Source organism: Populus alba, chromosome 12, assembly GCF_005239225.2.
Source record: "Populus alba chromosome 12, ASM523922v2, whole genome shotgun sequence".
Lineage (NCBI taxonomy): Eukaryota > Viridiplantae > Streptophyta > Magnoliopsida > Malpighiales > Salicaceae > Populus > Populus alba.
In genome coordinates, this window is record NC_133295.1 from 14,625,852 (window position 1) to 14,638,912 (window position 13,061).

The following is a 13,061-nucleotide window of genomic DNA, read 5'->3' on the forward strand; positions in this document are numbered from 1 at the left end:
AAGTTAATTAAGAACTATGATAATTATCATTAGAAATAATTAGTTGTAGTTAATTTAAAATTCAATAGGATTTCCGCGTTAGTCAAATTAAGTTTCACTAAGAATTATGATATTATTCTTAACTAATAATTAATGAAAATGATTACTTGTAGTTCATTTAAAATTCAATAGCATTCCCTAAGTTAAATGTAGTCAATTTAATTTTTAATAAGATTCCTTAACTTAGTAGGTTAATTAATAATTATAAAAATAAAAATTAGAAATAAAATAACATTAGTAAATCAGCTCTCTCGATAACTAAAGATTTTGGAATTTTTTTGATAAAACCAATTATATATATATAGATATATATAGGTGATGCTATTTCCAATAGCATAATAAGATTAATATTGCACTGATATCAACAGCATAACTCATGATATAATATTTCCCCAATTATTTTTGCAAAAGTTCAACTTTGTGAATCTTTTTAGCATGTGTTACTTTAAAAAATAAAATTGTTTTTGCCCTTGTTGATTCATCGATATGGTCTCTACAAAGATCTAACTCCATTTATCTGGATAAAGATAGAAATTTTCAGTATATTTATTAAATCCACTCTAATTTAGTGAATTAATTTAATAATTCATTAATCTGGCTTAGGTTTTATTTTAAATTATTTTAAAATATTAATATGACATGTTAATTTATGATCTAGGTAACTTGTTGAAATCTAAACGGGATCTTATTGGATTAATTTCAAAACAAAAAATTTAAATTTTTGTTTAAAATAATATTATTTTAAAATTAATTTAAATTGATCTAATAACTTGTAAATTGAATTGAGAACTTAGATTTTTAACAAAAAAAAAAAAAAAACTGTGCGAAGGCTAGTTGCAGTAAACTAGATAAATGATATGACATCGGGTGCTTACCAAATCAGGTGAAACTATTATCCCTATTACTTAGGAGCTCAAAAGCCATTGACATGCATCATATGTTAGGATCTAATTCAGAAAATCGTTTGTACGAGGACTAAAGTCATAATTATCTTAGATTTACGGGATTGATATGAGATTTACCATATTGGCTACTCATGTCTCTCCCACACTCGTCAGCCAATTTGATACCACTGGTGAACAGAGAAACGCAGTAATGGAGCTTGTAAAGCCTCTGGTCTTGGATTTTTAGGTAAACCCATTTCTGTATTCTCTCTCTTTATCGTAAAGTTTGATTCTTTTCTCAAGTTTGGTACCTCTTATTCCTCAAGTTCTGGTTTTTAAGCTTGTGCAATGATTCTACTACATGGGTTCTTTCCCTTTTTTAGTTTGGATTCTTTTTTGTTATGCTGTCTTTAAACTCTTCTTTTGTGTTTGGTTTTTGAGAAAACGGTGGAAGGAGAAAAGAAATTTTGATTCAGCAATTTTTCCTTTAAGTCTTAGCTATTGAATAGAATGATTGGGATTAGTTTAGTGATTGTCTTATAGATGCTTTAATTGCTTATTGTTTGTGTTTTTTTTTTTAGTGATTTCTTTTGTGTTTATGCGCCAAATTCCATTTAAACTAAAATTAGATCTGTGGTTTAGAATTTTATTGGGATATGGGTGCTTAGAATTTTTCTATCAAATTGGAGCAGGATTTGATGGCAATGCTTTAGGATTTTATGAGCACAGTGTCTAGTTCTTAGTGACAGAACCACTCTTCTACAAGACAAATGCCATCAATATTGATTATAAGACTATCTAACGTTTGGACATAATTGGTTTTGAAAAGTAAATCCACCAAGACGTTTTTGTTCTCTGGTGGCATTCTCAGCATGAACAAAGCCCCATATTTTCAAAGAGATTCACAGAGAATGAGGAATCTCTTGAAAATCCATAACTTAAAGCAAAATAATCATTCATGATCACATCACATACTTGAAACCACCTCCTTCAAACCCATCTTCAAGCTTTTGTATTCTGCAGCGTGGACGACTTTAAGATTAGAATCATCACCTACTTAAGACTTTCAATTCAATCTTGATAGTAAGTCAATTCTTACTTAGTCCAGTTAGTGGATATGACATCAGAAGGACCCGAATCCTGTTTTCTATTTTTCCCTAGTTTTGATCCAACAAGACATTTTTTTCCCCTCGAAAGTTTTTATGTTCCCACTTTTTCCCTCAACAAAGAGGGTAAGGAATGACTGCACCTCTCTATTTTTGCATGTGTTTGTTTGTTTTCCTTTGCTGGAAAGATCTCATACATTTCAAGGCCTCACTGGCAAACTGTTTCTGCTTTTTACTTTCCAGGATATGTATTCTGATTGACAATTCAACAACATACTATATAATGGCACAGTCTGTGAGTTTGATCACTACATTCCCCATCAAATTGGGGTTTGCTCCTCGGAGAAGAGTTTCCGGTATAAAATATGGAACTTCTGTTTTCAGATCCTCAACCGGCCTCCTCAGGATCCGAGCTGTGCAAGAGAATGAAGGGCCTCGAAGGCTAATTGATATCATCAGAACCATTCCTGAGCTCTCGAGGAACTATTTTCGCAGGCCATCAAGGAGGGCTCTCTTTGGGGGAATTTCCTTGTTAGGTGGCTTTTATGTGGCACAAACAATTTCTCTGTCATTTGGAGCATTAGGAGTAAATGATGTGATCGCTGCTGTGGTATGTGTTTTATTAACGGAGTATGTGACCAGGTTTTACTACAGCCGGCCGAAGGTAACCTTCCCCATTGCTCTTCTCAACAATTTCAAGATGGGATTCACTTATGGCCTCTTCATTGATGCTTTCAAGCTTGCTAGTTAATTATGCCGACAAAACCATTTGAGTCACTCGTCTTTTGGAGACATTTTGGTTCTGTAAAGCTTACTTTGAGTTACAGTAGTTGTTAATTATGCTTATAAGCTTGATTTATTATTTACTTTTCAGAACGCAGATACTCACATTTTTTCCTCGTAAATATGTAATTCATATGGGTTAATGGTGTGGGACGTCCCTGCATTCTTTCTTTACGTCCCTGTATTCTTTCTTTTGTATTTTAAAGGTCCTTCTACTAATTTTGTCTTAATATCATATGTGAATGTTTAGGAGTGTACATGCATATACTTGGCTGGAATTTGGATCCATAATTATATCTAATTTAATTTTTTATATTTTACAAGTTGTAAATTTAATTTTTTTCAATTTGTTTATAAACTTGCGTTGATTTCAAAAATAATTTTTTTTAAAAAATATTATATTAATATATTTCAACATGAAAAGTATTTTAAAAAGCAATCACAACTACACTAACTTCTAACTTTTAAATTTGATCAAAATTAATCAAGCAATTTAAATTAAATGACAGATACCAGTTGAGTGAATCTAAATAGGTGTATCTGTAAAAAATAAAACATTTGTTTTCTATAATATCACAAGTTATTTAACTATATTGGTAAGGACAATTGATGGAAGGATCGATAAAAGTTAATGGAGAGACTTTCAAAAGATAAAAGAGAGGGTGCATAGATGTCTACCACCATTAATTGTGTGTATGTTTGTGCCACGGTTGACTGCATAAACAAATGGATTATAACCCTAATTTACACCAAATAAATTAACCTTGGGAGTTTTACCTAAACAAACATATTAACAAAAAATGGTTTCGGCTTGAAATAAGAAATCAAGGAAAAAAGGCCAGGGATGGTGAAGATTTTGAACATCAACAACGCACTATCATTAATAAAATGCGGCTCAAAAGATAAATAATATGGAAAAGGTATTATTCATGTCTTTTTTATTATGGAAATAGTAAATTGATGACTTTTTTCTTTAAAAAAATCACAATAAACTGCTTTTTAAAGGGTAAAATTGTCTTTTTCCTTAATTTATTTGTTTTTTTAGAATTATTTAAAGACATCTAGGTCTTTTCATTATTATTTTGTACAGAAAAATCACTTTATTCTCCTTATAATTAAAAAAACACTTAATTGTGTCTAGGGTGTTTTTTGGTATTTTATATTTTTGCTACATATAATGACTTTCTTGCCTTTGAAATCAAATTTTAAAAAACTTGACTAAAAGGGTTTATGACTCTATTCTTCCTTTCATAATGGTGTTTTCATAATATTTTTCCAGCTATAAGAAAAATGTGGTATTTTCATAAATTAAAAAATTATTGACACATACATTGCACACGTCTATGTTAGTCATTCCATTGTCTTTAAATGGAGCATTAAACTAATGTTAATGGTCAAAACCATTATTCTGTCACATCATTTAATTTGTCTTGGTCTCATTTTCCTCTATTAATGACGCGTGTAGTTAACAGATCCATGCTTGATAGATCCACGTCGTCGCCGTTCTTTTATTTTTTCCTCCTTGAAATTCACAACTAACCCTTTAAATTTGCAGATCAACCCTCTAAATTATTTTTTCTTTTGGTTTTGTCCCTTCTTTTTTTATTATTCCTATTAATTTTATTTTGATTAGTTTCTCAAATTTGATTTTGTTTTCAATTTCATCCTCTTTTGATTTTTTAGCTGTCACATTCGATCCTTATTTTTTTGATTTATTTTTATTTGAAATAGTTTTTGAATCTGATTTCGCTCTCTTTATTTTTTCTTCTTTCATATTTGATTCTCATTTTTTTATCGCAATTTTATTTTTTTGGCTTTGGTAAGCTTTTTAATTTGGAGATTCCTTTTAAATTTTATTCTTTAATATTAAATTAGTTGAGAATTATACTTTTTAATTGAACTCATGTCTCTAATTTCACGAGTTGTAAATTTAAAATATTAACTTAAGTTTAGAAAATACATTCGGATCAATTACTATGGATTGAAATAATAAATTTATTGTTTTTTCCTACGATACCTTTTATACTTGCCCTCATTCAATTTTTTTGGATTAACTATTTTTTAATTGATCGAGGTTAATAATATTTTTTTTACTTTTTTTTTTGCAAATTTAAATCACTATAATATATTTAAAAGCAAAAACAACACTTAGCTTGGTTTATTTTTCTTATATAAAAAAAGAATTCACTCTTAAAGCCTGACTTCAATGGTTTAATCATGATTTTAAAGGAAATTTAGTCTTTTAATTAATATTGATAATAATTAAAAAAAATTAATTTTATCATTCGATGTTGGATTGATTGAGAAATAAACTTAATGAGTGGTTTTTTCCTGCTTTATATAAGATTATCCCTGTAACAATCCAAAAAATAAAAACACATACACACATGTGTTGATTTTATTCGGTGTAATTTTTTTATATTAAAATTTTAACAAAATCTTCTTTATATTTTTAATATCATTTTATCAACTCAAAGAATTTCTCAAGCTACAAATAACAATAAAAATGATAGTCCCATCATATTGAACTTCACAACTCAACCATGATATGGACTTCTCTTTTTTCTTTTTCTTTTTTGTAGAGCAGGCATTATAATATTCCATAGAACAACATTTTAAAATTAATTAGTTCTCCACAAGCATCAATTTCTTAAGAAAATAGATATGTTTAATTTGGCATACAACAAAACTATATGTTAACTTAGGATAATATCCCTAATTGCATTGTTTACAAAAGATAATTTAAACATTTAAGTTCTTAAACACAAAAAAGGTTACATAGCATCAAAATATTAATTCCTTCAAATACATAATTAATTTAACAAAAAACTTCTATCTATGCATCTATTTTGTAGTTCGAGGATGCGGGATACCTAACAACATATTTGTATGACATATATACATTAAGTAAGATTAAAATTTACACTTTATAGTTAACAAACAAAATTAGGACCATTTAATTCATGCTGAATAATACATTCACTGCATCATTTAATGGAGCAACTTATCATTAATATGTTAACATCTATGCCACTCCTTAACTAAGTATCATTTTCATTAATCAAGAAATAACATTATAAGCTTGTCCATTAATCAGTAAATAACATTTGACTTGCTCATTTAACAGGGTATTATTTTTTTAACTAGAAAATAATCTTTCAACACGCCCATTTAAAAAGGTATTATTTCCATTAACTATGAAATAATCTTTCGACATGCCCATTGAACATGACATTATTTTTTTTCTTTTTATTTCATAATTTTACGCTAAAATTAAAACTAAAAGAAATTCTTTATAAAATTATTAAAATAAACTAATAAATTACTTCAAGCTATTGAACACTTATCTAACAATCTTGTGCGCGTGATGAAATCATTTGTTGATGGTTTAACTTCGTAGCCCAACTTGTATCACCAAGATTAATGAATCACTAATTGTTCGCTTACCATAAGAATCAATCTTATTTTCCATATAAAATTTTCAATTTAAAATTAACACAACTTAATACAATTCAATTCATGTGTTGTCTTAATCCGACCTACTTAATATTCCATAACATGCTTAATCGAATTCCTTGTTCGGAAGGGATACAATTTCTTTTCTTGATTATTTATATTGCTATTATTATTATTATTATTATTATTATTCTTAGAACATGTCAATTAAACCTAAATAAACATGTTTCCCTTATTGCCAAGGCCAAAGCTCAACCCGCCTCTTTTTTTTTTTTTTTTTAGTAGTCTTGGTTGAAACCAATGGAGAGGGTATGGAAGGATCTTCTTCTTTTTCTTCTTCTTTTTAATACTTCTTATTCTTTCTCTCCATTTACATTTTATACACATGCTATTTAGCATAATTTTAATAAGTTGAAATTTCTCCAATTTCTTTCCCATTTCTTCCTCTTGGCTGAAAGCGAGCACTAAAAGGAGAGGGTTTGTTTCTTCCTTTAAAAAAAAAAAAAATCATAATTAATCAATTACCTAATCTTAGCACATGTTTAAAATCATCAACAATCCATAAATTTCATCATTACATAATCCACAACACAAATCCTGAATTTTACATCATATAAATAATTGCATTCTTCATCAAAACATTAAATTACATAGAATATGTCCATTAGTTCAATGGGAGAATGTTTCAAGGAAGGAAAGCAAGAAAGCCCCAAGTTCTCTTCTCCTTCTCCCTAAACCCTAGCTTTTGATTTTTTCTTCTCTTCAAAATAACTCTATAATCTCTTAATCATCCTTTTTGATCCCTAAACATATCTCAACTTCCCTAAGTACACTTAATTTATCTCATTTTGGAGTGAATTTAGAAGGAATTTGAAAGAAATATTAACCCCCCTCTCTTAGCTTCAAAATTGGTTGCCAAGAGAAGAAAATTGGGCATTTATACAGCCTAATTTTATAATTTTCAACATTGATCCCATTTGGTTTAGTTTTTTTTTCTTCAATTTGTCCCTATCCTTTTCTTCTCAATTAATTAATGCCTTGCTATTTGTTTTTATTCAATTTCATCCCTTTTGTATATTTATCTATTTTTTTTTATCCCTGGATTAAAAATAAAGATATCTTCTTTTTATTTTTGGCTAGCTTAGATTATAACCAGGGTTTTTATAATCACGATCTCGAACAAACTTTTATTTTATGGTTGATGATCAAAAATGTGAGCATCTATTTTTTATCATATACTTAAGTGAAAGTTGTTTAAAAAAAAAAACAAAATTATTAAATCCATTTGAGTGTATGAACCAAGTTACCAGGTGATTGGAATCATCTAATATATTATCGTCTCAATACTTTAAAAAAAAAGCTTTCATCTTAATTTTTTTTATAAGCTAAACCATATTTTTATTAGTTATTCAAATTATCTTTAAATTCTTAAAATCAATTGATTCATATTGAGTTAATTCTAGTACGGTTTAATTAGAAATTGACACCATGCAAAGAGATGAACAAAAAAATTTCAAGATTTACCCTCATATCCAAGTTTAATTATATTACTAAAAATTCCTCTACGCTCATAATATATTTTTTATGTTTGATTTTTTTTTTTAATATAGCCTAAAACATAGCGGGCGAATGAACTAGTATTTACCATGTTATGTACAGTTACATGGTTTCCTCCACATTCAACAAATGAATCTTCATATCCATCTTTAATCATAGTTCTAGTACTTGGATTGAGATTTTATTTAAAAAATAGTCTGAGTTATTTAATCATATTGTTAACTTGGGTTTATAATTATTATTTAAAATAATATTATTTTATTATTTTAATTTTTTTTTAATTTTAACTCAATCAAGCTTGAATTGAGTTTAATTAAGAATTATGAATCAATTACATATCTATCCAAATTTAGTTAGATCAATACATAATATTATTTTTTATTTTGAAAATATATAAATTTATTTTAAAATTGTAAAAGCTGTTATAAAAAAATATTTTTTTCTATTTATATTTTTATTTCTCTCCCTTTTATATTTATCTCTGTTGTGTTACGTAATACCATAATTTTTCTTCAAAGATTGGGATATTCTAAAATGGGTATTCCAAAATCAAAATTAAATCTTTTTCAAATCGGATTTTCTGTCATGTGTTGCAACGTATTCTATCAGTCTCATTCCTACCACTCTATGACACCACACCATACGTCATCAACCACGTGTCAATATCCCAACACAACAGGGAACAGATCCGTCACGATAAATACCCTCATTAAAAGAATTCAATTCCACATCATCGTGAACTTCACGCTTCCTCCCATCTTCAAAATAATAATAAAAAAAGAATCCCCAAATCAAAATCTCTCACAAGAACCCCAGAATTAGGGTTTCTAATTAAACCCTAAATTCCCTACGAATTCGAACAATTGAGTTAGGTTTTTTCATGATCAGGTTCAATTCGAAGATTGCGATTCGAAAAATCCAATCTTGAATCAATGGATTTGGACTATAACGGAGGCAACACCACCAACACAAACAAGCGAGTTTTTCACAGATTAGGAGGCGGAAAATCAGTGAACGACACGTCAAATCAGCATAACCATCAGTATCAGCAGAATCAGAAGGTCTGTTATCACTGGAGAGCTGGAAAGTGCAATAGATTCCCATGTCCGTATCTCCACCGTGAACTTCCAGCACCGCCGCCGCATGCGTCTGTGAACGGGGGAGGAGGAGGAGGAGCCAAGAGAGGGTTTGCGGGAAATGATTCGTCCTCGTTTTCAGGGAGGAGGGGTGGTAATAGTAATTATAGTAATAGTTGGGGGCGATTTGGAAATAAAGGTGATGTTAGAGGGGTGAAAAGGGTAAATGTGGAGAAAGTGTGTAATTTTTGGGTACAAGGGAATTGTAGTTTTGGTGATAAGTGTAGGTATTTGCATTCTTGGAGTTTAGGTGATCGGTTTTCTTTGGTGACTCAACTTGAAGGGCATCAAAAGGTTTGAGTTTTTTTTTTTGTGTAATCAGTTTTTGTGGGTTTTGGATTTGGTGATTGATTTTGTGCTTTTTGATGTGAGCAGGTGATTAGTGGGATTGCATTACCATCTGGGTCTGATAAGCTGTATACAGGGAGTAAAGATGAGACTGTTAGAGTTTGGGATTGCCAGTCTGGACAGGTTGGAGTTTTACTTGTTTTTCAGTTTGAATATGGTTAATTTTTTTAGTAGACATGAAGGTTATGATTGTAATTGAATTTTAATGATGTGCTTTTGATTGGAGCACTGGTGTTTCAAATTGATGTTTCTAATGTTTGTATTGGATCAATTATCCAATTTCTGTTAAAGCTAAGACTATGATTATATTGAGATATTCAAAAGCTAGATACCAGCGGGGAGTTGCTTCAAGTTCCACCATTTTCTTTTTTATAGTATATAATTTTTTTTTGGCTCGTCTAAATGTTTAGTGACAAACTTGCTAAATGAATGTTGTTTGCATCTGTTGTTTTGGCAGTGTACGGGAGTGGTTAATCTTGGTGGTGAGGTTGGTTGCATGATTAGTGAAGGTCCTTGGATTTTTGTTGGCCTTCCAAATGTTGTCAAGGTTAGGCAAGCCTCTCTTATTGTTCTTGACTTCCATTTTTTATGACTCTAAACCGAATTTATAACAATGTTCAGAACAAAATTACCTCCATGGGAATGGCTCTAACACAATTCTTTTGCAGGCATGGAATACACAAACTAACGCTGACCTAAGTCTTAATGGGCCTATTGGACAAGTGTATGCTCTGGTTGTGGGCAATGATTTGTTATTTGCTGGTACGCAGGTAATCTTTTTCTTTCTTGGGCATGGATTATCCTTAAAGTTCTATTGGTTCTCATGTGCTCACCACATACTGTCCACAATTATTTTTAATGTTGGAAAGTATCTTGTTCATCCTATTAGGGATTCTGTTTGCATTATACATATTCTCACATAGTTATGCCTAGACTAACATTGTATGGGTGGGTGTTTGTGCATGCTGGATTGTTCATCTTTGAATTGAGAAATAACTTTGACCACTGAATTTTCTTTGGTGTAGGATGGGTCAATATTGGTATGGAAATTCAATGCTGCTACCTACAACTTTGAACCAGCTGTATCATTAAAGGATCACAAAATGGCCGTTGTTTCATTAGTTGTCGGAGCTAATAGACTCTACTCTGGCTCTATGGACCATTCTATAAAAGTAAGTTGGTTTAGTGCCATGTGGAATTTTATCATTTGTTTTAATGCAGGACCTCCAGTGGTTGTTAGAACTTAGTATAGTAGGTTTGATTCTTCCATGTACTTTTCTTCTGCCTTTTCTTTTAACAATTACTTCATCATGCACTTTTTCTTAGGTCTGGAGCCTTGAAACTTTGCAATGTATACAGACGCTGACAGATCATACTTCAGTGGTCATGTCACTACTATGCTGGGAACAGTTTCTTCTATCATGCTCCTTGGACCAAACAATAAAGGTTTGCTTATATTAATATTATGCTTCTCCTTTCTCCTTTTACTGGGATAAGGTTATTTAGTTGTTCTCACATTTTTTTTTTGTTTCAGGTGTGGGCTGCTACAGAAAGTGGAAACTTAGAAGTAACATTCACTCACAACGAAGAACATGTAGGTTATGCAGTTCCACTTGTTTATTTTTCATTGAATTTCAGTATGTGGTTTCATGTTTTTGTGGATTTAAATGGTCATTCCATTTTGGTCTACTTAGTGATGCAGGACAGCGTAGGGGAAAGTATGAACAATGTAGGGGCACTGCTCTGAATCTGACTTTTAGAGGCTATTTTAGGGCTGTGTTTTTGTGGATTTCTGCTGGAATTTGAGAAAGTATGTGGGTGGGATAGGATTCTTGGAGCCACACCTAGAGGATAGAAAAACCTAAGTTTCGGTTCTTAGGAGTCATACTTAAGGGAGATTGAGTCACACAAGGGAGATTGAGTCACACAATTGACAGCAAATTGTTGGAATTTATTCATCAACCGTCTTTAAAATATCAAATACTACATAACATTTATATAGAGATACTAGTACTCGTAGTCCAACAAGGGCTTATTAATCTATAGAAGAAATCTATTTAGAATAGAAAACCCTTACTTTAGGACCGGTAGAATACTAAATAGAAATTAACCTTTTTATCACATTTTCCAGCAAATCTGAAAATTACAGAAATACCATTGTCCATAAGAGGTCATCAATCTTGCTTCTTTTGTTGTCTGTAAGACTCTGTATCGCTTAGATCTCAATAAAGTTCTGTGCCAGAACCATTGGTTGTTTGTTTGTATAGTGCAGCTTCGTGAGGTCTCACAAGGAAGGTTCAATAATGGCCTAGATTTATTAGAGTACTTATAAATTGTCACATAGATAGTATTTATGAATTATATAAGCACATTACTCTTGGGTTATGAGGGATGGATGCTGATTACAGAAACATCAAAACCTTTATGTTCATGATAAGATGGTGAAGCCATGAAAAGATCTTTTTATCCTTCTAAAAGTGATTCAGTTCTTTTCAAATCATATTGTTGGAAAAGAGGATAGTTCATTGACTTAACTACCTACCTTCTGCAGGGCCTGCTTACCCTTTGTGGGATGCATGATCTGGAAGGCAAGCCAGTCTTGCTATGCTCCAGTAATGACAATTCAGTCCACCTCTATGATTTACCATCGTGAGTTTTTGGCAATTACCTTTTCTTTTTGTTAATCCTAGTTTTGTGTGTCGACTTCTATTTTGTTCCTTTGCATATTGCTTTTGTTCAGACTTGCGGTTCTTAATTTTAATGCTTTTTACCATGTTCAGGTTCTCGGAAAAGGGCAAAATGTTTGCCAAACAAGAGATCCGTGCCATTCAAACTGGTCCTGGGGGCCTATTTTTCACTGGCGATGGCACTGGTCAAGTGAGAGTGTGGAATTCTGTCGCTGTACCAACTACCACAACTTGATGGCCACTTCTATTTTTATGTGTCATCATGCATTTTTCCTTCTCTATAATTTAATTTTAACCTTTTCTTTTACTGGGTTCTCATGTGATGTAAGTTTGCGGGAGGAAAAAAATAAGAAGAGATTGCTAGTTTTGGGTTCCTTCTGTTATAGAGTGCCATAGTTATAGAAGAAGAAACACGTTGCTGATATCCAAGTCATACTGAAGTTCATAGCATTTGCTGCGTTTCGATCATTGTATGTCAATTGAGTTCCAAAATAATTTGGAAAGAGTTCCTTACCTTGTGCACTTTCTCTACGATGTCTTCAGGAATGTAGAAAAGGAGTTACTGATGATCAAATTTTCAGTTGCAGCCCTCTCTGCACCCACTCACATATACTGTACATGTTTGTATATCTTTACCTGGTGGTTTATTTTAACTTTTGGTGTTATTTTTCATAGTGTGAGGTTTGGTTGGGCAGTTATGGTCAAAGGTTGGTATTTGGTGGAGCTAATTAGCAAGCATAATATTATTCAAAAGGTGATTCCTATGTATGAGATGTGATGAAAGCTGACAGGAGCATGCGAGTCCCTTGTGTAATTTTTCTTGCTTCTTTGTAGCGGGGTGGATTGTAAATTGAAGTGGAAAATTAAGGGCAGGAGCACTCATTGATGAACTTTCAATGAATTACATGTTCTCTGTTTCCGTAGTGTTCAAACAGTTTTCTCAGCCTGTAACAAATCTGGACAGATTAAACCACTGTGGACACTGGTTTCAAGGGGTCTTCGACATCCTTGTGGGAGAATCCAAACCAGTGAGCTATCTGGGGTTTTGTGGCGATCCAGGACTGA

At 31.4% G+C, this 13,061-nt stretch overlaps 2 protein-coding genes across 2 annotated transcripts; both read left to right on the forward strand.

Annotated features, from left to right (window-relative positions):
- The first annotated feature begins 1,020 nt into the window (after positions 1-1,020).
- Positions 1,021-2,986, forward strand: LOC118060706 (uncharacterized). The gene is made up of 2 exons (XM_035073968.2): positions 1,021-1,170; positions 2,273-2,986. The coding sequence occupies exon 2, from the start codon at positions 2,313-2,315 to the stop codon at positions 2,778-2,780; it is 468 nt and encodes a 155-aa protein (XP_034929859.1). The 5' UTR covers positions 1,021-1,170; positions 2,273-2,312; the 3' UTR covers positions 2,781-2,986.
- Positions 2,987-8,542: 5,556 nt separating this feature from the next.
- On the forward strand, positions 8,543-12,702 carry LOC118060552 (zinc finger CCCH domain-containing protein 48). The gene is made up of 9 exons (XM_035073783.2): positions 8,543-9,255; positions 9,337-9,432; positions 9,767-9,856; positions 9,978-10,079; positions 10,335-10,481; positions 10,636-10,755; positions 10,844-10,903; positions 11,861-11,958; positions 12,090-12,702. The coding sequence occupies exons 1-9, from the start codon at positions 8,758-8,760 to the stop codon at positions 12,229-12,231; spliced, it is 1,353 nt and encodes a 450-aa protein (XP_034929674.1). The 5' UTR covers positions 8,543-8,757; the 3' UTR covers positions 12,232-12,702.
- Positions 12,703-13,061: the final 359 nt, after the last annotated feature.

What these genes read in the sequence shown, in the direction of transcription:
- LOC118060706 (XM_035073968.2), top strand. Translation starts at nt 2,313, where the DNA reads ATGGCACAGTCTGTGAGTTTGATCACTACATTCCCCATCAAATTGGGG.
- LOC118060552 (XM_035073783.2), top strand. Translation starts at nt 8,758, where the DNA reads ATGGATTTGGACTATAACGGAGGCAACACCACCAACACAAACAAGCGA. An exon ending in CTATGGACCATTCTATAAAA is followed by an intron (nt 10,482 to 10,635) that starts GTAAGTTGGTTT and finishes ACTTTTTCTTAG; the next exon opens with GTCTGGAGCCTTGAAACTTT. An exon ending in CCTTGGACCAAACAATAAAG is followed by an intron (nt 10,756 to 10,843) that starts GTTTGCTTATAT and finishes TTTTTGTTTCAG; the next exon opens with GTGTGGGCTGCTACAGAAAG.